The sequence below is a fragment of the Grampus griseus genome (assembly GCF_964374135.1).
Source record: "Grampus griseus genome assembly, chromosome: 17".
Classification (NCBI taxonomy): Eukaryota; Metazoa; Chordata; class Mammalia; order Artiodactyla; family Delphinidae; genus Grampus; species Grampus griseus.
This window is the reverse complement of record NC_139011.1, coordinates 36,768,394-36,793,151: the sequence shown is the minus strand read 5'-3', so window position 1 is coordinate 36,793,151 and position 24,758 is coordinate 36,768,394. Positions and strand designations below refer to the sequence as shown.

The following is a 24,758-nucleotide window of genomic DNA, read 5'->3' as shown; positions in this document are numbered from 1 at the left end:
GTTTTGTCTTCTGTCCCTTTTTCATTTATGTGGTTCCCTCGGCCTCAGTGTCCTTACTGCCATTTCAACAAGTCTTGCTTCTTTCAGTCTTGGTTCAGATGTGTCCTAACAAGCATCTTTATTAAGTATCTCTAACCTAGAAGGCAGGGTCCAAGTTTAACTGATTTTTATATCTACTCCCCCACGCAGGGACCTAAATGAGCACCTTGCAAATGATTCAGTTCATTTGTTCCTCCCTTAATTTATTCAGTAAATTTTTTTAAAAAAAATTTTATTGGAGTATAGTTGATTTACAGTGTTTTGTTAGTTTCAGGTGTACAGCAAAGTGAATCAGTTATACATATAAATATAGCCACTCTGTTTTTTTTTTGTTTTGTTTTTTTTTTTAGTCTTTTCCCATATAGGCCATTCAGAGTATTGAGTAGAGTTCCCTATGCAGGTTCTTATTAGTTATCTATTTTACATATAGTAGTGTGTATATGTCAGTCCCAATCTCCCAATTTATCCCTCTCCCCGCTTATCCCCTGGTTACTATAAGTTTGTTTTCTACATCCTTGACTCTACTTCTGTTTTGTAAATAAGTTCATTTGTACCCTTTTTTTTTTTAGATTCCACATATAAGCAATATCATATGATATTTGTCTTTCTGTGTCTGACTTCATTCAGTATGACAGTCTCTAGGTCTATCCATGCTGCTGCAAATGGCATTATTTTGTTCTTTTTTATGGCTGAGTAATATTCCATTATGTGTGTGTGTGTGTGTGTGTGTGTGTGTGTGTGTGTGTGTGTGAGACATCTTTATTCCTCTGTTGATGGACATTTATTGAGTGCTTACCATGTATCAAGCACTGGTGATAAAGTAGTAAAATAAACACACAAAAAGTCTCTGTTTTCATGGACCTTATATTCTAGTGGGACAAATGTTCTTAAGTATATATTGAAAGTGTTTTGTTATCTGTCAGGGCTATGTGGAATACTTTAGGAAAGGGAGAGACCAGTGCAAGAAACTAATTAAGGAACTCTAGTAATTAGCCAGTGTAGAATGGGAAGGGTCAGTGAAAATAGAAAATACAAAGGACACAGCAAGGGTAATTAATGAAATGAAGGAATGACCAGCAGTATTTGGTGGGGCCAGGAAGGAGTACTCAATATTTGAGCCTCTTGAGAAGGAACAAATAAATAAAAAGTTAAGGTATAGAGGTGATATTTTTGGGGAAAAGGTGTTTTTAAATGTTATGGTGATCTTTCAGGTGTGTGATATTAATAATGGGATATCTGAGTTGAAATGCTCAGTGGCAACTACAAATATAGGGGTCTTGTAAGAGCCCAGTCCTCTCTCCTTTTCCCCTTCTGCAACTCAACTCACAATATACTTTCAATCCCAGCTGTTCCAGGGCCAAAATCCTCCCAAGAAATATTCTATGTCTCATTCATTTGATTTTCTGAGGATGTGATATGACTCCATGCATTGGCCCCATTTCCCTTTTCTCCAAGTATTTGTCTAGAATGAGACCTAAGCCCAACTCCAAAAAACCATCTCTAATGATAGCCCTTCCTTGAATGGCTCTTAGCTGATTAGGGATTTGGCTTGCTGGAGGAACTAGGAAGACATCGTAATTGAACCAGAGAGTCTTTTAAAATGGGGTATGGTGGTGTGTCATCATCTCCCTATGTGACAATCACTGTGGTCATTTATGATTCTTGGGAAAACAGGCTAAGGTTGGAAAGGCAGATGTTAAATCATTGTTAAATCATAACACAGAGATTGATTGGGAAGCTGCCTGCAGAGCCTGGAAAATCATCTTTCTGAATTCTTGTAGTTGATCCAGCCAAAAAACTCAAATCATTTTAGACTCCTGCCTTTCTCTCATAATACCCAACATCCAGTTCGTCAGCAAATACGGGTTGTGAGTGTGTGTGCGTGTTATCATATAAAATTTTATTACCTGACTTCCCGACTAGAATGTAAACTCCATGAAGGTAAGGACTTTGTTTCTGCTATATCCCCAGCCAGTGCCTAGAGCATAGTAGTTGTTCAATAAGAATTTGTTAAGTGAATGAATAATGTGAAATAAAATTGTTATTCCACATCTTGCTCAGTAATTTTGACATTGGCTCGTGTTTAAGAAACTCAAGAAATATTTTATCCCAATAAAATTATTATAGCTAAAGTCTAAACATTAACCATACTTGAGTGAATAATGTTACCTTAAAAATACTGTTGACCCTTGAACAATGCAGGGGTTAATCTGTATATAACTTAGAGTCGGCCCTCTGTATTCGAGGTTCCTTTGCATCTGTGGGTTCAACAGACTACAGCCTACATAGTACTGTAGTATTTACTACTGAAAAATATTCTCATATAGGAGGACCCGCGCAGTTTAAACTTGTTCAAGTGTTAACTATAAATTTTTTTTAAAAAAAATAGAAACTTTATTCCTTAACAGGTTTAGAGAGATGTAAGTTCTTCCTAGACTTTGTTACTACTTTAATGTTTGTAGAAATGATGCTTGATATTTGGGAGGTAGTAATGTACATTTTCCTTCTAACTTTTAAACTTTTATTCAAGCAGTCCCACATGACTGGGAATATCCTTAAGGTGTAGGTTGGATTACCTTCATTAATGTACAGAAAGTTTCTTTCTTAGAACTGCAAGAATTACTTGGGATATATCAGCATATGAAAATTTACGAATGTTGTAGGGCTAGCTGACCAGAGCTAAAGTTAGGAATACTTAACCTGATTTAGAGAATACTTCAAATTTCTAAGGATTGAAGGGAGAGGTTAATATGATCAAAGCAGTTTGTGTGGAAGGCCATTTTGACCTAGTGATGATTTTTATGGAGTAGCAGAGAAGAACAAAGTTGTTCTAATAGAAAAGAAGAAATGGCTGCAGGGCATAAGCAAATGTTTCTCTCAACATCTTGACTATTTTGCATTTCAAGTCTGTTGCATCATTAAGGTATTGATAACATATGACACACAGAATCAATATATAGCTTTAGTTCAATTTGGATTTAATCTGCCATCATGAAGTTAAAGGGGAGCCAATAAAAGTTTGTAAATGACCCTGTATTCTATAATGTCTTGATGTACTTCAATAAAATCAGATACAGTGTAGAGAATACTGATATTCAGGTTCACTTTGAAGAAAATCTACAGTTAACTGAACCAGGTTTGTTTAGATTTAGTAAATAGAATATATAACAATGAAAATCATCTTAATATTTTTGTTAACTATATTCTGTTTGACAGTGAAAATCAGCTACTGGTTAAAGTTAATTATGGGTATACTTAAACCATTTTCATTATTTTTCAACTTGTATTGAATATTAGGGGAAATTTTTTAACGCATGCTTTTGCTTCATTTCCATAAACTCTGCATAGTTTCTTTAAAAGAGCATATGTGATTTGAGGGATAAAATAATCAAGGATTCGTACGGTTTTTTATCGATAGAAATTTCTCCAAGTTCAACTCTAGTTTTCTTATCAGAAAAATCAGGTTCATAATTGCAAGGCAAAGGCCAACTGGAATAGTTAATAAGCATATTCTACTTCTGCAGTGCTGCAGAAACTAAATGCAAACTTTTCTGTGACTCTTACAGAGAATGCATAGGCTGGGTAAACTTTCATCTGCTTCAGGGTCAGGGCTGATTCAATCTTACTGCAAGTTTATGAGAGTGGCTGATGTGATACAGTTGTTTCTAGTAAAATCAGGCTAGCTCTAAGGAGCCAATCTAAGTCAGTCTGTAAGTAAAATTCTATGAGAAACAGACTCCAACTCAGACACAATTGTAAACCCTGATATAATGAGGACTTGCAGCTGATTTAATCCTATTGAAAATCTTTAAGCAGCCATGGGACAAAATGGTTTCCACATTGACATCAGTGGAATGAACCTTGGATTTCATCAGTATGAAGAGTTGTTACCTTGTACACATAGGAGCCACTTTTTAAGAATTAACATCATGGCCATTTCAAAGCAGGTTGTTGTTTCTAAGATGTACAGGCATCTACTTTGATTAAGATCCGAGTTCCCAGAATGTGTCAATATTTATTTTTTGAAAACTGAATTCATTATAAAAAGCAAACAAGTCAGACTTAAACTACGGAGTTAGTATAAATCAGTTAGACCTAGTCTCCTTGAACAAAAATGGCCAACCTATTCCAATTTTATATGTGAGAGACGTAGAGAAAGAGAGAGAGAGAATCAGAACTGTTTCTGAGTTAAGACTTTGTATGTGAAGTCTTGCCTGGAACTAATTTTTTTTTTCATGAATTTAAAAGCCCCTGAAAATAAGCTTATGCTGTGAAATCATATATGTTTGAAAGGACAGACAGGTACAAAAGTCTTCAGGGTCAGCTCTGCTGATAAAATCTCAATAAGTAGGATTTGAATTTGTATGGATAGGTTGGTGTATATACTTATTTTTTTTTTTTGGTTGTTTGGTTTATCATATTGAAACAGACATTGATAAAGATCTAGGTATTATAGTCAGTTTAGCACTAGAATTGGTCCCTTTTCATAATTTACAACTTAAATTAAGACAATAGACCGAATACAACTACAGTAAAACACAACCTTGCCTGAACTATCTCCATGCTTCTTTTATTGCAGTTAGCACTGGTCTTGAAATGTGAATATTTCAACTGATACTTAACAGGCAGTAGTGGCCTCATACTGTAACTTCAAAGAGCCGGAAAAGTAACTTCATGAAAGGGAAAACTTGAAACTATAGTACTCTTTACCATTCTATCTGTTAAGCAGTGATGGGTATCATTAGTTCTGCTCTTTTGCATAATTACTGCAGTATTGTGAAAACTTTCTGCCATCCAACTGGGAACAATTATATCATGTGGGCTCTTGTATAACATTTGACTCAGAGAAATAAAATATAAAAAGCCCTTGTTTTCTAGCACTCTGTAGTACCCAAGTACATACAGTGCTTGTTCAAGTTTGTTTTTTAAGTAAAAAATAGCATGGATTGGTAACACTGAAGGAGGCATTTCGTATCAAAGTCAATTTATTCTTTATAATGTTTTTTTAATTTAATGTGCTTAGATAAATTTTATCTAGCACATCACTGAGTTGCAGTGGTAGTTTGTCTATAAAATGATAAAAGTTCATGAAATGTAATGCTGACATCACTGAAAATTTGAGACTTAAAAATACACTTTTATTGTTCACTTGACTAAATTAAGCAAGGTGAAATGAAGTATCTCTGATTGGTACAACAATTTGCTATTTATCTAAAGCTTCCAGTGTAGACTATCTCTGTGTTAAAGGCATACAACAACCTTTCCCAGGAGCACCACCGTACCCTATCCCCCAAACCAAACTTTTTAAAGATACAGCTAGAAGAGTATATTTGAAAATATTTAGGCAACGAGGCACATAATTTTTTTAAGTTTTTAAAAATTCTCCCTTGTAATTCCAGTATGTAAAACCATTAAAACACTGTAACGAACTTTTTTTTATATTTGATTTTGTAAGATAGCATGTTTACTTTTTTGAATATATGACTACATTTTAGCAAGAGCAGCAAAATTAGAATAAATGTCACAGTGATATACAGATGTGATTGTCACTTTGATTTTGTGGTTTCACACTTGACTTTATCATAATTTGTAAGATGTGAAAAGTGAGCTCATGACTGGCAAAAGATATTTTGATCAAGGTTAAAGTGTAACTGCTGCTGTTATATAACCATAATTTTGATGAGAAGGTGGGAAAATATGTGGATATATTTATGTCTGGTGTATAAAGATTCCTTAAAAATACAGATTAAAAGAAATAATGTGAATTAAAATATTGGAATAGGTGCTGAATTGCCATTTTTGTCAGCCATCAAAGCAAAAATTATATGTTTTAGTCTTTGTTAATTCTCGGGGTTGGTTTGCACATACTTTAAATTTTTTAATATCCATTTACTTGCAACATATTTATTAATATGGCTAACTTTTGAATGTGCTCGTAAAAATGTTGATATGGCCAAACAAGAAGTTTCAATCAATCAAGCTTATCTTTCTCCACTCCAGAGTTCTACTGCAGAACATCTAATTAATGTCATTTGAAATTATTTTAATGCATTCTTTGGTATTGTCACATAAAGTGTGATTTTAGCCACTACTCCTGAGATACTATGGCTCTTACCAGACTCCAAGGTGAGCTAGTAAACTTACCTATCTCAGTACATTAAAAGGAGGAATTAGCTTCCCTAGCTACTAGTCCAGCTTTCAGCACCCTTTCCGTGGTGGCTATCTGTACCACATATAGCTGTGAAAGGATGGGGAAATGCGCTGAAATGATCTAAGAAGTAAACTATCAACTTGACATGTTTTCCTAGCTATTGAAAACCTTCTCATATTGAAACCCATTGATAGTGAAACTGTAGAATTCCTGTGATTTAAGTACCATCTGGTTGTGCTCAAGGCTTTAAAGCTGTTATCTCTGCATAAAATTTCAGAGTCCTATATTTTTTTCTTCACCAAACTATCCATTTTTAAGCCACAAATATTTTTCCAGCTTTTTCAGATTTTATCTGAAAGTATATTTTAACAGTATTTAAATAGTTCTTAAACAATAACAATTTATCTTGATAGATGGCATGCTGTGTTTTTTCATTTTATTTTAATTAGCCATTGTGGAACCAAATTCCCTTTTGTTTTAGTCTTTTGAATATTGTTTAATTATAGTTATCATGCCAGATATCTTAAAGGTTATTTTACCAATACAGTTTCATTTAACATAACCCATATGGAATCAATAGCCCAGTTTCCTAAAGTGAATGCTTGGAAAATCTTACATTCATATGTTAAGAGTACACATCCTTTCCTCATTAGTTGGAAAGTACAGGGATTTTGGCACAGGTTCTGTGTGGAAGCATTGTGCAGCTTTTATATGGATTTTGTTTTTAGCCTTTGATGACACTGTTTAGAATAGGAAGTATCTAATAAGTAAAGCATTTTGTCTCAAGTGCTGCCAGTGTGTTTAATATATGCCTGGAGGTCTGAAACATTATCTTCTTCGCTGCAGTAATATGCATTTAATTCTCTGAAAGCAGAAGGTCGAACTTTTAAAAGGGACGCAAAGTACATTTTCAAACAGAATAATTCAAAACATATGGAAGAGGGGACCAGAGTAATGTACAGTTGGTTTTTATGGTTTAATCATGATCATGTTAATGCACACCAGTAGCTAATTAAAGAAAACTTTTATTGTTCATTTTAAATGAGTTAGGTAAAGAGTGGGAGAGCTGATGTAATAGCACTGCTCAGAGATACATGTTTCTGCTGCATTCACTAACAGCAAGCAGATATTGCTATTTTTGACAACTTAAATTATTAGTCCCCTTGGACAATAATAAAGGAAAAGTTATTTTCAGAGTTACTACACTGTGAACTTTTCTTTTTCCACAAAGGAATAGTAAATTGATGCCCAAGTTTAGGGCTTAGCACACATAATTAGTTATAAAACCTTCTTGATAGGCCAGATTCTCTTCAATATAATAGATAAATCTGCAGTGGACTGGTGACAAGCCAATGGATTTTTAAATATGTCTCAAAATCACCAGATTATTTATTTCAGTTCTACAAATAGTGCAGAAACTTAGAAAACTGGAGGAAGTCTTGACTTTTAACCGATTTTTAAGAATTTAGTTGTCCAATACTGGGAAAGTTGTACTCCCTCCCCCCCCCCCCACAATAAGAGAGTCTTTCATCTCTGGGTCATTGGTTCAAATTCCATTCTGCTCAGTAGTGAGTAGAACTAGTTACCATCTGACTTCTGTTCAGTAACCCATGTGACCCAAGCTGATAGCTGCCGTCCTGCCCCTGCTGGTTATTTATATCGCAAGATCGTGCTCCTTGACATTCACTAGAGTCTAATGTGACAATCTCAACAGGTAATAGGGCTGGACACTGCATTTCTTTATCTTTACCTACAGGTGGTTTGTTTTTGTCATGTTAACACTGATGGGGAACACTTTAAAGAAAGAGAGGCTAGATTTTTAAATACAAATTTGTAAATCAGAAAAAGACAATGTAATGCTCTGTGCATAGAAGGTATAGTCTGATATAGTTAATTGCGGTTGCCTTTCCTGATTGAGAGAATAAAGATAGTTGAGTTCCTGATTTGAGTTTCTTGTGCAACTCAACCTAAAGGATTTTTTTAGTTATGCTGTACACAGATATTTGGTTTGTAATGCTTCAAAATTTGGGCAGTAAATCCTAGATTACTTATGTACTTGATTTTATTATCTTTTCACATATTATTTGAGAATTCCTAGCTGGTAGTGGAGTTGGAGGTATATTTGAAATTTTTATAATAGATAACTAAAACCTTTCCAATTAAATTGTCCTTTTGATAATTGCCTTATTTTTATTTTACTGAATTTAAAAATTAAATACATTCATTTGCTTGGCCAGCACACAGTTATTGAGCTTTACTATGTGACAGGCAATGTGGTGTGTGCTACGAGTACTGATGGCATTCTCTCCTACCCGTAGTCTGACCTTGGGATTAATCTCTTTAAGCCTCAGTTTCCTCAGGTGTAAAATGGGGATAACAGTATCCCCTTTAAAGGGTTGTAGCACTTAGTAAAGAAAATGTATGTAATGTGCTAACAATGTTTGGCAAATAATAAACATACTCAGTGTTATCTTATTTTTTATCTTCAATTGCTCACAGTCTCTGAGACAGACCAGTGTTTGAAAAGTGCTATAATAACATTAGTTTGTTACAAAAGCATAGAAGCTGAAAAGACTAACGCCATCTGGAAAGGTTGAGAAAGTCTTCACAAAGAAGATGACTTCTTTTTTTAACTTACCCTTTACTGAGTGCCTACTACGTGTGGTCAAATACATTAACACATTTAATGATGCAACAACTTTGTGGGTTGAGTATTAATGTCCCCAGTGTGAGGATGAGCATCTAGCAGAGACAAGGATTTCTTCAAGTGTGATCAGCGCAAAACGTGGAGGATGCAGATAAGGAAAGAGCTCATGAATATGTCTAGACGGACCTTAAAGAGTACAGTATACACATATATTTACATATTAACAATTATGTATTTCTAGTCTGCAGAGCAATTTTTTCATTTAATATTGTATCAGAAACTAACATCTCATCAAACATTTATGGATCCTCTCTTCAGTGTGCTAGGCACTGCACTATTCCTTGGTGATAGACAGAAGCAAAATGATGTGGCCCAATCCATCCAGCAGTCCTTCACCTGGTAGAAGAGACAAACACACAGCAGCTGCCCATTATCAGGCATTTACTATATGCCAGGCAGTGTGCTGACCTCTTTAGGTACATTAGCTCATTGACTCCTCGTACTAACCCCTTGAGGTCGGATTTATTATCCCCATTTTACAGATGAGATTATGTAGTCTTAGAGTGGATTGTAATTTGTCCCGTAATGTACAATTAGCAGGTGTCACACTTGACCCTACTTCTCTCTGACTCCAAAGCCTTTAGATTGTTTTAATACTATCTGATACTGCCACCACAGAACATTTTAGTAGAAAATAATAAATTCTAAAATAGAAGTCTGAGTTAACTATTAGGATCACCAAGCAGGAAAAGAGTTGAAAGCAAAACTCTCAGACAGGTGTCATTGTTCTGAGTCTTCATGGATAGCTAAATGTTTGCCAGCTACATCGAGCTCAGAAGGGGGCTCCAGGAAGGGAAAGAGCATGGTATACCTAGAATGGTTTAAAAGAACGTGGTGTCTTCAGAGAACGGGGATTAGCTGTTTTTGTTTCAAATACCTGAGGCTGGATTTTTCTAACAACAATGTGCCTTCCTGAACAACTTTAAAATAAATTAACAAAAACTATTATTTGAAAAATTTTAATGACTATAACATCATTGTCTTGAATTATTTAACTGCCTTTTAACATTTTCACAAGCAACTTATAATAATTTGTAGCATGTGGAAAAATGATACTATATTTACCAAATTAAGGAACAGCCTAAAAAATGAGAAGCAATACCCAGTACTTTGGGAATATTTTTCCACTGCTGATCGTAATATAGTTTAGTGCACCCTTTATGGAAAGGTGCTGGCAATATTTGACAACCTTAAACTTCTTCATACCATTTACCTAGTAATCCCACTTCTAGGATCCTCTTAAGAAAATCTTATTGGATGTTTGTCATAGATGTTTGTTGGCAAAAGTTGAATACCTGAAACTCCAATTATATGGGAATAGTTGAACAAATTATTCCTAACGTTAAATGATATATTACGCAGCTTTTTAAAATGGCATTTATGAAGAGTACATTAGCATGTAAAAAAATTGGGTTGCAGGGACTTCCCTTGTGGCCCAATGGTTAAGAATCCGCCTGCAAATGCAGGGGACACAGGTTTGATCCCTGGCCCAGGAAGATCCCACATGCCACGGAGCAGCTAAGCCCGTGCGCCACAACTACTGAGCCTGAGCTCTAGAGCCCGTGAGCCACAACTACTGAGCCCGTGTGCTTGGAGCCCGTGCTCTGCAACAAGAGAAGCCACCACAATGAGAAATCCATGCACCGCAACGAAGAGTAGCCCCTGCTCGCCCCAACTAGAGAAAGCCCGCATGCAGCAATGAAGACCCAACGCAGAGAAAAAAAAAAAAAGGGTTTCAAATTTGTCTCTACAGTATTATTATAACCATAAAGGGGTGGGGTGGGAGGGAACCTACGCACAGGTAGGAAAAAAGACGAAAGGAAATACACTGAAAGATTGCCATTGGCTATGTTTGGTAATAAAATGGGGGTCGGGAGGGTTTTGTTTTTCTCTCAGACTTTCCATGATTTCTTTAATGAATCTGAATCACTTCAGTGAAAAATCAAGTGAAATATCTAGGTCTCAAATAGTGTATCACAAACTAATGGTTGGGAGACTAAAAAAGGGAACCAAAGAATCAGACTGGAGGTCTTGCTGTTGTGCTGCCAAAGTAGTCATAACTGCTGCTACCACCAAGTTGTTCTTTGTTCTCTATGTAGGCAATTGGTGGAAAATTTTGAGAAATCATGGATACATTCAGTGCACAAAGGGAAAATCCACCTTCAAGGGTTTTAATTACTTACATTTTGCTTGATCACTTACACTTACCCTTGTTTCAAGTCCTGTTGTAGTAAAGGAAAATAAACATCGTTTTGAATGGCACACATTTAGTTTTCTTTGTCCTTCATAATTTAGAACTACTGACTTTTCCCTCTTTTACTATCCAAAATCCTATAAATCAGTTTTATAATGACAGGTAAACAATATAAACTACTCCTGCGTAAAATATAATTTCAACCAATGGTAATCATGATTTGGAAACAGTTTATTATACTACTTGGAAGATCACGGTAAAGAATACTAACTAATGTAACTCTTTAAAAGGCAAAGAAAGTAAAGTCTGACACGAAAAGGTACATTTTATTTATTTATTTATTTTTTCTTCTGGCTTGTGGGGATCTTAGTTCCCCGACCAGGGATTGAATCCGCACCCTCTGCAGTGAAAGCGCAGCGCCCTAACCACTGGACTGCCAGGGAATTCCTCTGAAAAATATATTTTAATGATAGAAATGCACATTTGATGTTTATCCTAAGTATTGTCCTGGCATTTTAACATGAATAATTTTTTTGAAAGAGCGCCTAGTTTCTTTCTATGATTACTCTCAGTTATACTAGACCCATTTTTAACATGCTTCTATAACATTTATATAGTAACACTTGGAATATAACTAGCTTAAAATATTTTATTATTTTTCCTTACAGATCTCTAAGCAAGAACAGAAAAAAATGGATACATATGATGGAACCATGGCTGATACCTCATCTCGGTACAGTGGTGCTCAGGATAGTGGAATTGGCAGTGACAGTGTTAAAATCAGAATCGTACAAATAGAGCAGCACAGTGGTACCAGTCAGCATCGCATTGCCCGTCCCTCACGCCAGTCATCAATTGTAAAAAATCTAAATTTTATTCCTTTTGACATATTCATTACTGCAAGTAGAATCTCACTAATGACCTATTCCTGTATGGCCTTGCCCAAATCAAAATCTCAAGAACAAAAGGATAATGAAAAAACAGGCAAGAGTTCATTAAATCTCCCAGAAGTTGATTCAGACGTCGCTAAGCCCAGCCAGGCATGTATTTCCATGGTCACAGCAGAAGATCTCTTAAGCAGCAACATATCTTTTCCTTCAGGGAAAAAAATAGGGGTCATCTCTCTGGAAAGTCTGCATGCATCCACAAGGTCATCTGCTAGACAAGCGCTTGGCATAACTATCGTTCGGCAACCTGGACGAAGAGGAACTGGTGACCTGCAGCTAGAACCTTTTTTGTACTTTATTGTGTCCCAGCCTTCTTTGCTTCTGAGTTGTCACCACAGAAAGCAGCGAGTGGAAATATCCATTTTCGATGCTGTGCTTAAAGGGGTGGCCTCTGATTACAAATGTACAGGTAAGAGCCTTCAAATTTACTGGGGTGCTAATCACTACTACTACATACTAAGTTTTAGTCCCAAACATTGAATATTGATCAAGCAGAAAACAGCTGGCAGACCAGACAAGACTTCTTTTCTCTACAGAATATGTAAAGTTCATGTCCCACAGCTGAATCATGTTTAAGTAAATGTTTGAAATGTAACAGGGTTTTTAGCCTTAGTGTTCTTACTGTGCCTCTGAATTTTTTTTTAGGAACTGAATGAAACAGGGGCTCTTTCTGGGCTATTGAAATGCTTAACAATTTCCAGTGATTAGGAAGCAAAGTGTTTTTTTTTCATATTAATAGCCCATAGGTATGCTTTCCATGTCAATGCAGCTGTTCAGGTAAAAACAGAAAAACCTTAGAAAATGAAGTTTATTGTTTTGGTATTCTTTTGCCCTAATCATCTTGCTGTAACAGCATAATATTAAGTGTATTTGAGAAGGTTTATTAGTAAAGTAAGATGACCTAAAGATTTTATACATCTGGGCTTCCCTGGTGGCGCAGTTGTTAAGAATCCGCCTGCCAATGCAGGGGACATGGGTTCGAGCCCTGGTCCGGGAAGATCCCACATGCCGCAGAGCACCTAAGCCCGTGCGCCACAACTACTGAGCCTGCGCTCTAGAGCCCGTGAGCCACAACTACTGCAGCCCACGTGCCTAGGGCCTGTGGTCTGTGACAAGAGAAGCCACCGCAATGAAAGCCCGCAAACAACAACAAAGACCCAAGGCAGCCATAAATAAATAAATAAAAATTTTTAAAATGCTACTTCCTTTAAAAAAAAAAAGATTTTATACATCTACAACAAGTGCATTTATTAGTGGTGTTGGCCAGCTGGCTCTTCTTGTCCCATCCAAACCTTCCTTATAACCTGAGAGTGTCATATATTATAATAATTATATTGAACTTCTGAAGCTTGTTGCCTGTTGAGACTAGGAAAGTGATCAGGGGTTCAGATTTAAGACGTATGGGCTGTTAAGTAACAAGAGCTAATGAAAACAGGGCCAAAGAAGATACAGAGACCTTTTCCCTGAGTTAATGTAGAATTAGAGATTTGGCGGGAAAGACTACCAGAGAGGGTAGCTGGGTCGTCTTAAGATCCAGTATTGGAAGAGGGCCCTAGCAAGCTCGGGTATAATTCAGGCATTTTATTGTTCTCAGGTGGTCCCGTGTAGCAGATGGACGCCAGCAGTGAGGTATCTGGAGGATTTGTCCAATCTGGAAGTCAGGCTGGTTCATTCGTGGCATTAAGGAGAATCATTTTACACAGCAGGCTCCTGGAGAGTAGATAGCAGGTGTGAGGGTCAGGATTCAGCCCAAGGACGTAGGTTCAAAGGAGCCCTTGGCTCTTGCAGAGGTATAGTTCAAGTCCTCTACTTTAGAAGGTGGTAACTGGCCAGTTGCTAAGGAGGAAAATCGTAGCGTTACCTCCTAGGCTGCCTGCTGGCCCTCTCTCCATTGATGTGCTGGTGCTGGCTCATACTGGCTCAAAAGAGCTGATTGTTAAATTTTTAGGAACTTTGAAAGACCGTTGTTAAACCACTGGTAGTTTAAATCGCCATAGTGAGAATATTTACACCACAGATACTGGCAAATGCTGTCAATCAGCTGTCCTGCTCTGAGAGCCAGATGTTCAACATTTACCAGCCACCACTGCCTCCCTTCTTCAAACATGTTCTCATTTACTGAGTGCCTGTAATATAATGGGTACTTCAGGTCACTGGAGATGGGAGAAGTGCTGAAGTAGTTGATGTTATATGATTCAAGGACTCTTGCCTGTAGACCTGATACCTGTTTGGGTGTCTGCTTAGCATTGGCAAAAAGTAGGTGTAGGATTGGGAGAATAAAAGTTAATTCCAAGCCCCTCCTTAAGTGCTTTCAGCTGCAGTTGCTTTATGGGTGGGTGGCTTTAGCAGCTTCTACTAAAAGATACTAAGTTCAGCAAAGTTCAGGGCTCATAGCAAAGGTGTACATTTGAATTGTAACTGGTTCCTAGGTTGAAATAATAAAGCATTTTTTGTTTAAAAAAACATCCTTGTGCATAGACCAATGTGGAACCCAATTTCAGTAGATGAAGTTTAGGATGACGGTTATGGGCCAGATTGAGTATAGGGGATTTACCTGTGGGAGGAAAAAGTCTTACATACCTCCTAAGGAGCATCCTTTGCATAATATTCCTGTGGATGCCTTTCCTTACACAAAAAGCATCTTCTTGGACATTTACACTATGCTAATAGAGTCATCAGTATAAGTTAGCATGTTCCTTAAAAATGAATTTAGTGATTTGGAGAAATTTGTCTGAAAACAAGTAGTTAAAATACAATGGCTAAAAAACAAAAAGTACAACTAGCAATTATTGAGTATTCAGTCTGTGCCAGGCATTGTACTAACTGCTTTAAATGCATTATCTCACTTAATCCTCATAACAACTCTGTGGGAAATATGTTCCCATCTTACATAAAAAGAAACTAAAGTTTGGAGAAGTAACTTGTCCAAGATTACAGACTTAGCAATAGACAGAGCTAAAATACAAAACCAAGATTTTTTGGACTTCTGAGTCTCTCACCCTGTATGGCTCCATGGAGTGGACAGAGAGATGTGAATTGCAGTTGTCAGTCAACCTCCATTGTCCCTCTCCAGACCATGCAAACGGTTCGCTTTCTTTGTTTTAACTGGTGACTTTGCATATATGTGTCCATGATGTGACTACACAGTACAGCCTCTCTTGGTAAATGACAAACCTGAGTTGAAATTCTAACTCTGTCACTTAGGAGACGTGTACCTACCTATCTATGTCATAGGGCGATTATGAAATCGAAAAGAGATAATTAATGAAAGTACTTAGCATTGAGTCTAGCAAGTAGTAGGCCCTCATAAATGTTTGCTGCTACTGCTTTAGTTATTAATATCAATATATAGTAGAAAGATTACTAAATTAGGAAGCAGAAAGCCTGGGATTTAATTGTTCCTGTTAATTAGCAGAGTGATCTTAGCCCGGCAGTTCACTTCTTTGGGTTTCTGTTTCCTTATGTGTAAAATGTGATGATTATAAAAGATACCAACAAGGCTCATTCCAGATCTAAAGTTTTATCATTCTGTAATTTGGAATTCGTCTCCCCATACTTACCTTTCTAAAAATATTTAAACTAGCTTTGGCCTCAGGAAGTTGACATCTGTAAGCCACTACCCTATCAGATTACAATTTATTTTGACTTGTTTTAAAGATGCAAGTTTTCTTTTGATATTCTAGTGGAACACTAATTAGTTTATCCAGTACTTAAATACATAAATTTTATTAAATATTCATGAAGTTATTTTTCAAAAACTGATTTGAGGAATTTCTATTTTAAATTGGTCCACTTGAATGAACTATCAAAGTTCCATTACCAATTTAGTCGTCCAGAAACGCTTCATGTAGCACTTTTAATCCTGAAGAAAGCAGTGTTCCATGTCCAGGATTCTTTTGAAGCTTTGAAATAGTAACCATGTGGGTAAGAAAAAAGAGAAAAATATGAATAACCGTAACACTAACATTCATGGGGAAGAGAAGGAGTAAAGTGGAAGTGGCCAGTTGCATTTCTGGATTCTGAAGTGAAGGGACTATTGGCAATGTCTTAATTGGAGGGACAAAAAGGGGTATCACCAGGCAGCTAACTTTCTAAGAAAGGTCAAGGAAAGGTTAAAGGCATCACAAGTTTAAAATGAAAGAAGAAACATGTTATGTCTTTCTGTAGTGTTCATACTTTCTCTCTTGATTCTAAAATAAATCCTTTTTTGTAAGGCAACTCAAGTGGCAGCCAACCAGTAGCAGTTTTAGCATATATGTGCAGTTCAGTGATCACCCAATTTCAGCATTTCAGATGTGGCCAGAGGTTGCTTTGGAGATAATGGATTTTCTTTTTTAAGAGGACAGAAACATTTGATTGTAAAAAAACTTTTAGCACAACAGCGTGTAATTGTTTACTGTTTTATGTGAAAGTCAAACTATTATTATATATGCTAATGTTACTTTGTATGGAAATCATATGGAACAAAAAGTAAACAAAGAATTTTGTGTCACTCCGTCAAAACACTTATCATGTTCAGAAGATAATTTTCAAAAAAATCATAATTCTTATATAAATACAAAATGAACATGTCAAAGATTTTACTTAACTCATTAATTAATGAGGGAACCAATAAGAATGTTACAAAATAATTCATACACAGGAGACCTCTAAGGCCCTGGTCATCTCAGAGGTTTTGATTCTCTAATTCATTAGGATCATAAAAATGGTAAGAGCCATTTGATCACTGACTTCATTCATTGTTTAAGCATGGCTCTGGGTAATTCTAAAAAGATGGAAGTACTTTTCACATTAAATTATGAAGATGTGAATTTTATTTGACATATTCAAGAGATTGCAGTGAAGACCCTGAAAGCAAATACTAAAGATCCTTTGAGCATTGTTGGAATATAGTGTTATAGCTCGAAGTAACTATTTTAAATTAATCAGCATGGTTTTTAAAATCACACCCCCCTCTTTTAGACAATCAACTTGACATTATTTTAGTATGAACTTATGATCCCTAGTGTGCCTTCATTTCTACACTCAGGCAATGTTTGGGAATAGTCATTCATTTTTTCTATTTGAACACTGGCTATTTATCAGACATATTCAAGATGCTGAGGAACCAGTAATAAGACCCAGTTTCGGCCTTCAGGCATCTCTCATCATTTAGTAATTATACTTATTATAGCTAATGATGAACGTTTAACAGGATATGTATCTTCACGACATGGAGAGCTTGTGAAACGCTTGAAGTTAAGTAGAGTTAAGTAAGAACTGTAAGTTCTACTTCCGGAGAAACAATTTAGAAAAGCTTAGTGTCATTTGTATGGGATGGTTTAAGGAAAACTGCTAGGATTTTGAGGAATGATGTAGGACTACTCTTCATTTTATTTTTTTAGTAGTAATAGATTTTTCCCTACCTGCAATTCAGAATAATTTTTAGTATTCTGTTTATCTATTTGCTTTTTGGCTGTGTGTCTTTGTAATGTATTTTAGTGGTTGTTCTGACGTTTCCAATATATATGCTTAATCTTTCACAGTCAGTCTAATTAGTGGTAATATTTTAACACTCCAAGAAAATGTAAAAGCCTTACAATCATAAAGGTCTCTTTACCCTTCCCCAATATATATTACATCTACACATACTGAAAATCCTACCAGATAAGATTTTGACCTTTGTTTCAATAATCTTACATATTTTAAAGAACTAAAGAGGAAAAAACTAGTACGTTTTATATTTCTCCCAGGAATTTACCATGTCCAGAGCTCCTCCTTCATTCCTAAAGTTCCGGGTTTTCCTCTGGTATGTTTTCCTTCAGCATTAAGAACTTCTTTAGCATTTCTTTTAGAGCAGGTCTGTAGCAACAAATTCTCTTAGTTTTCCATTATCTGGGAGTATTATTTTCTCTGTCTCTCATTCCTGAATGATCTTTTTGCTGGATGTAGAATTCTAGGTTGACATTTCTTTCAGCACTTCAGTGATATTGTTCCACTCTCTTCTATCCTCTGTGGTTTGTGATGAGAAATTCATTGTAATTCCAATCCTTGTTTCCATATATGTAATGTGTTGTTTTCCTCTAGTTGCTTTCAAGATTTTTTTCTTTGTCTTTGGTTTCCTGAGATTTATTATATGATGTGTCTGGCTTGATTTCTTTAAATTTATCCTGTTGGAGGTTCTCCGAGTTTCTTGACTCTGTAAATATTTTTTTAACTAAATTTAGGAACTTTTTGGCTATTCTTTCTTTAGATATTTTTCTGTACCAATCTTCCTACTCTCCTTTTGGGACTCCAAAGTTAAGCTTTTTTACATTGCTCTTCAGATCCCCGAGACTCCATTCACTGTTCTTTCTTTTTTCCTCTCTGTTCTTCATATTGGATAATTTCTATTGGATTTTTCTGTTTTAATATTTCCATTTGGTTATTTTTTTGTAGTTTCTATTTCTCTTCTGAGAACTTCTATATTTCCATTTATTTCAAGCATGTTTACCTTTACCTCATGAAACACAGTTGTAATTCTTCCATAATATCTTAAATGCTTGTGTCACTGCCACCACAGCACAGCCACTGCATTGTACAGCTTTATACACACACACACACACACACACACACACACACACACACACACACACACACACACACACACACACAGAGCCCACGCTTGGGGCAAAACTAGGAGAGAAAAAAGAAAACTAAAAAGCAGCTGGTTTCCCCAACAGTATTGAAAACAGGGGTCTTATCTTCCAGACAGGGTTTCTGTTGGACTTTCGGCTGTTCCTCCTATCACTGTGCACCACAATTTAGGACTCACTCTCAAGTCAAAGTTATAAGGAAAAAGAGGAAAACTGAAACAAAACAAAATAGAAAATTCACCACTATTGGGTCATATCTGCAAGTTTAACTCCCCTCCCCAGTCTGCATTGCTCTTGTTTACTTTTGAGAGTCGTCAGGTATTTGTGTTTTGTCTTTTTTCTTGAGTTTTCATTTAAGCAGCATGGGAGATGGGCTGTACTGAGCTTATTTCAATTTTGGCTGGCACCAGAAATCCTGCAATTTTAAGATAATAAAAATATTTTCTGGTCCATTAGTGGAGGCATGGTTTTCTGAGAAACTTAATACAGGATTTCCTCCAAAAGTGATACTTTAATATCTTTACATCTATAAGCACAGATCAGTTAAATATATTGTAATGAATAATTACTGCTCCCAGGGAGTTGTCAGTATTAACTTGATTCTGCCCATGTCACCATTAAGCAAAGAACATACCCAAATACTCAAAGGGTGGTAATAGTGTTCTCTCAATGTGTTCCTTAGGGATATTCTTTCATATATTATAAAATCACGTTAGAAGAGGAAATGCTGTGAAACTCATTGTTCCTCATGTCAATCTGCCTTCTCAGCACATGTGACTATATAGACATATGTGTGTATCTTATAAGACCATTTATACAGATATATATTAAAAAACCTAATTCTACATGGGATGCTACCCAGAATAAAATGGAATCTTTATGTATACCTATATCTACATCTATTTTAGAAACCTGAAGTGAAATAAGAATGATGAGAATTGCTTATGATTTTGAAAGTGTCATTAATATAGTCCCCAATCTGCATAATTTAGTGATCTTAAATTATACCAGCTATACTTGAAAGTGTTTCATGTTACTCTCCATAATTTAAAAAAATGGCAAATTATTTGAAGTATAAATTATCAACTTCAATTTCTTTTATGACTATTAATACTAATAACCTATAAATGATTTTCCATCTAGTCCAAGTAGATAGTTTATCTGTGAGTTAACAGGTTTCTTTTTAAAATATTAAAATAATGGCCTTTTTCCATGCCCTTCTAACTTGGAGCAACCTCTAACAGAAATGAGATCTTCTGCCAGCACCTTTACATGTAGCAGCTGTATTATTGGCAATTCTCATTTAAATAAAGATGTATGTAGTTGTTTTAACATAATCGTATTAGTTGTGTTTATAAATATTTAAAAATTGGTATTTGTTTTGTTTAAGGTAATGGAGTCCAGATTTGAAATTGCCTCATATCTTGACTATGCAGCCCAAGGCAGCCTCAAAAAGTCATTTTTCTTCTTGTTTGTTTGGGGCTTTTTGTTTGTTTTTGAAGAAATGACTGTGCCATCTGGTCAATTGTGAAGGAGTTGAACCATTCTGAGGGATTTCGCTACCTCCACCCACTGCTCCCTCAGTACACAGTCATCTTATTACTCGTTAATGGGTGCTAGGGACTAACAAACTAATTTGAAAACAATTGCTTCTGCCCTCTTGCAACCTTTTTATCTTATTGTAATTTTTCAAACATCAACTAAACTAAAATACAGAAATTACGGTTGATTAGAACTTATCTTTCTAAAAAAGCAGGTTATGACACAACTTCTGTGTAGGTTAGAAACACCCATGTCATGATACCTCTAGTATGGGACACTTCCTTCATTTTCTAGTTTTATAAATGTTACAGATACGGCTTCAGATTCAATTAAGAGGCAAACATGGAATAGAGTTCATTTAGAGGTCAAGATTTAGAGTTAGTTGTGAGTTCTTATCCATGCTCTGCTACATACAGCTGTGTGACCTTGGACAAGTTATTTAACCTCTCTAAGCCTCAGTTCCTTATCTTTAATATGGGGATATACGGGTAGCAACCTCCTGGGGTTGCTGCGAGGATTAAACGATGTATATGAAGCTCTTAGCTAAGTGTGCAGCATAGAGCTCAGTGAATTGTTAATGTTATGGTGGTTGTTGCTTTTTTCATCATTGTTAATATGTTTAGGCTGAGTTTAAAATAGGGGCTGTAATCGGCCAAAAAAAAAAAAATTCATGTCATTTCAGTGCCATTATAGATATTGTGTAGTTTGCAAATTTTCAGTTATAATAATTGGCTTCTTTACTCTTTCATGAATAGGTCTGCAGAAAATGTGCTGAAGACGTTTAAGTAAACCAACAGTTAGAAAATCATAAACTGGCTTCTAACACCTCATAAATCATATCTTGATTTCATTTAGTTCTTGTGACTTTAAGAGAAGGATTGAATTACATGTCTCTTTAGAATTAACAGTTTTGCTAATGTCCCTGGAAAGGCTTAGAATTAACCTGTGACTTTAATGTCATAATGATCACAACTTGAACATTTATCTGAAAATTTAGCTGCTAGGAACGTTTCTTGCTGGCCAGTAGTAATGTGAAGTGAAATTATTGCTTTGACAGGACTCAGCAAGTAAGTAGGTCTTTTAAATGGGAGGCACTCTAGTACATCACTCAGGGAGAGTTGTGGTGAGAAAGTTAAATAAGAAGGAACCCAGCCAGTGGGGGGGATTTATGTATGGGGAAGGGTTTGGGAGTGGAAATCAGAAATTTCTACTTTTAGTCATGGCTCTAATGCCAAGGCTCTTTCATGCAAATAACTAAATTTCTTAGTGTTTATCTCTAAAATAGGTACAGGCATACCTCAGAGATATTGTGAGTTCCGTTCTAGAACCACCACAATAAAGCAAATATTGCTGTAAAACAAATCACAAGAATTTTTTGGTTTCCCAGTGCATATAAAAGTTACGTTCACACTATAGTGTAGTCTGTTAAGTATGCAATAGCATTATATCTAAAACACAATGTACATGCCTTACTTGAAAAATACTTTATTGCTAAAAATGCTAACCATCATCTGAGCCTTTAGCGAGTTCTAATCTTTTTGCTGGTGTGGGGTCTTGCCTCTGTGTTGATCAGGATAGTGATTGTTAAAGATTTGGGTGGCTGTTGCAGTATCTTTACATAAGGTAACGATGAAGTTTGCCACGTTGATTGGCTCTTCCTTTCACGATTTCTCTGTAGCATGCAATGCTGCTTGATAGCATTTTACCCACAGTAGATCTTCTTTCAAAATTGGAGTCAATCCTCTCAAACCCTGCTGCTGCCTTATCAACTAAGTTTGTGTAATATTCTAAGCCCCTTGTTGTCATTTCAACAGTCTCCATGGCATCTTCACCAGGAGTAGATTCCATCTCAAGAAACCACTGTTTTGCTCATCCATAAGAAGAAACTCCCCATCCGTTAAAGTTTTATCATGAGATTGCAGCAATTTAGTCACATCTTCAGGCTCCACTTCTAATTCTAGTTCTCTTGCTATTGCCACCACATCTGCAATTACTTCCTCCACTGAAGTCTTGAACCCCTCAGAGTCATCCATGAGGATTGGAATCAACTTCTTCCCAACTCCTGTTAATGTTGATATTTTGGCCTCTTCCCATGAATCACAAATGTTCTTAATGGCATCTAGAATGGTGTATCCTTTCCAGAAGGTTTTAATTTACTTTGCCCAGATCCATCAGAGGAATCACTATCTATGGCAGTTATAGCCTTACAAAATGTGTTTCTTAAATAATAAAACTTGAAAGTTGAAATTACTCCTTGATCCATGGTCTACAGAATGGATGTTGTGTTAGCAGGCATGAAAACAACATTGATCTCATTGTACATCTCCATCAGAACTCCTGGGTAACCAGGTGCATTGTCAGTGAGCAGTAATGTTTTGAAAGGAATCTTTTTTTCTAAGCAATAGGTCTCAACAGTGGACTTAAAATATTCAGGAAACCATGTTGTAAACAGATGTGCTGTCATCCAGGCTTTGTTCCATTTATAGAGCACAGGCAGAGTAGATTTAGTGTAATTCTCAAGGGCCCTAGGATTTTCAGAGTGGTAAATGAGCATTGGCTTCAACTTCAAGTCACCAGCTGCATTGGCCCCTAATAAGAGAATCAGCCTGTCCTTTGAAGCTTTGAAGTCAGGCATTGACTTCTCCTCTTTAGCTATGAAAGTCCTAGATGACATTTTCTTCCAATATAAGGCTGTTTCGTCTGTACTGAAAATCTGTTGTTTAGTGTAGCTACCTTCATTACTTATTTTAGCTAGATCTTATGCATGACTTACTACAGCTTCTACATTAGCACTTGTTGCTTCACCTTGTTATGTTACAGAGATGGTCTCTATCCTTAAACCTCATGATCCAACCTCTGCTAGCTTCAAACTTTTCTTCTGCAGTTTCCTCACCTCTTTCAGCCTTTATATATAACTGAAGAGAATTAGGGCCTTGCTCTGGATTTGGCTTTGGCTTAAGGAAGTGTTGTGGCTGGTTTGATCATCTATCCAGACCACTAAAACTTTCTCCATATCAGCAATCAGGCTGTTTCACTTTCTTATCGTTTATGTGTTCACTGAAGTAGCACTTTCAGTTTCCTTCAAGAACTTTTCCTTTGCACTTACAACTTGGCTAACTAGTGCAAGAGGCCTAGCTTTCGGCCTGTCTGGGCTTTTAATGTGCCTTCCTCGCTAAATTTAATCATCTCTAGCTTTTGATTTAAAGTGAGAGATGTGCAACACTTCCTTTCGCTTGAATACTCAGAGACCACTGTAGGGTTATTAATTGTCCTAATTTCGATATTGTTGTATCTCAGGGAATAGGGGGGCCTGAGGAGAGGGAGAGAGACAGGGGAATGGCCAGTCAGTGGAGCAGTCAGAGCACATACAACACTTACGGATTAAGTTCATTATCTTATATGGGCATGGTTTGTGGTGCCCTAAAACCAATTATGATAGTAACATCAAAGATCACCGATCACCATAACAAATATAATAATAAAAAAATTTGAAATATTGGGAACTTACCAAAATGTGATGACACAAAGTGAGCAAATGCTTTTGTGAAAATGGCACCAATCAACTTGCTCAACACAGAGTTGCCACAAACCTTCAATCTGTAAAAGATTCAATATCTGCAAAGCACAATAAAGCAAAGTGCAATAAAACAAGGTATACCTTTATAATAATATCTAGTCTTTGTAGTTTAATGGTTTAGTCTGAGCTCCAAATGAGATAATATTTATGAAATACCTTGGAACTATGAAATACTCAGCTATAAGTTGGGACTTCAGTAGTTATTAGCAGTAGAAGGGAGAGTTTAATAGACTTTCCTTTCTGGACATGATAAAAAGATTAGTGTTCTGGCCCTTTTTAACACCGATTTTAGTTATCAACATTTACTCAAAGTGAAGGAAAAATGGCAGGAATCATGTATAGCCACTGGATTGGCTTTCAGTGTTACAGAACCCAGACTTAGAGCAGAGACTTAAGTTGGGGTTAAGTTGATCATCCTTGAATTTATTTGACTACATTTTTTTGACTGGACAGCACCCTTTCTTTCCTTGTTCTTAATTTTAATCAGACGTCATATAAAATATCTGAAACCCACATTAGAACTTAACATGAAAGTAACAAAATAGGAAAGAGATCAGGAACAACACAGAACAGCGTAGAAAATACAAGGAATTCATTGAAATGATATTTCACATATTATCTGCTGATTGGCATCATTAAGTAGAAAGAAGGCACTTTCTTCTAGCAAGATATGGAAGATTTGGTTCTAAAAATAAGACCCAATGGACACTGATGATTACACATGCCAGCAGCCATTTTAATCTTTTCCTCTTTCTCTTCCTATGGGCTCCAGGCTTGGGATTTCAAACCAGGAAATCACCTCTTCCCCTTCCTGTCACATCTTATGAGGTGAAAAAACACTTAAGGAGTTAGTCAAATGCCTAGATATTGACAAGGAGATGGTGGCACTGACCTTGCATCCATAGCAATTTAGAACTGGTTTCTCAGTTGATTTTGCTGTTATACCATTGCATTGTTACTGTGTTTTATGGATCTAGGTTCCCCCCA

At 36.2% G+C, this 24,758-nt stretch overlaps 1 protein-coding gene across 1 annotated transcript in view; it reads left to right on the top strand.

Annotated features, from left to right (window-relative positions):
* Positions 1–24,758, top strand: part of VPS13B (vacuolar protein sorting 13 homolog B) — an 803,413-nt gene that overhangs the window by 549,902 nt on the left and 228,753 nt on the right. The window contains exon 34 of the mRNA XM_082674491.1: positions 11,760–12,447. Coding sequence (XP_082530617.1) covers positions 11,760–12,447 — 688 coding nt within the window. The remainder of the gene's footprint in view (positions 1–11,759; positions 12,448–24,758) is intronic.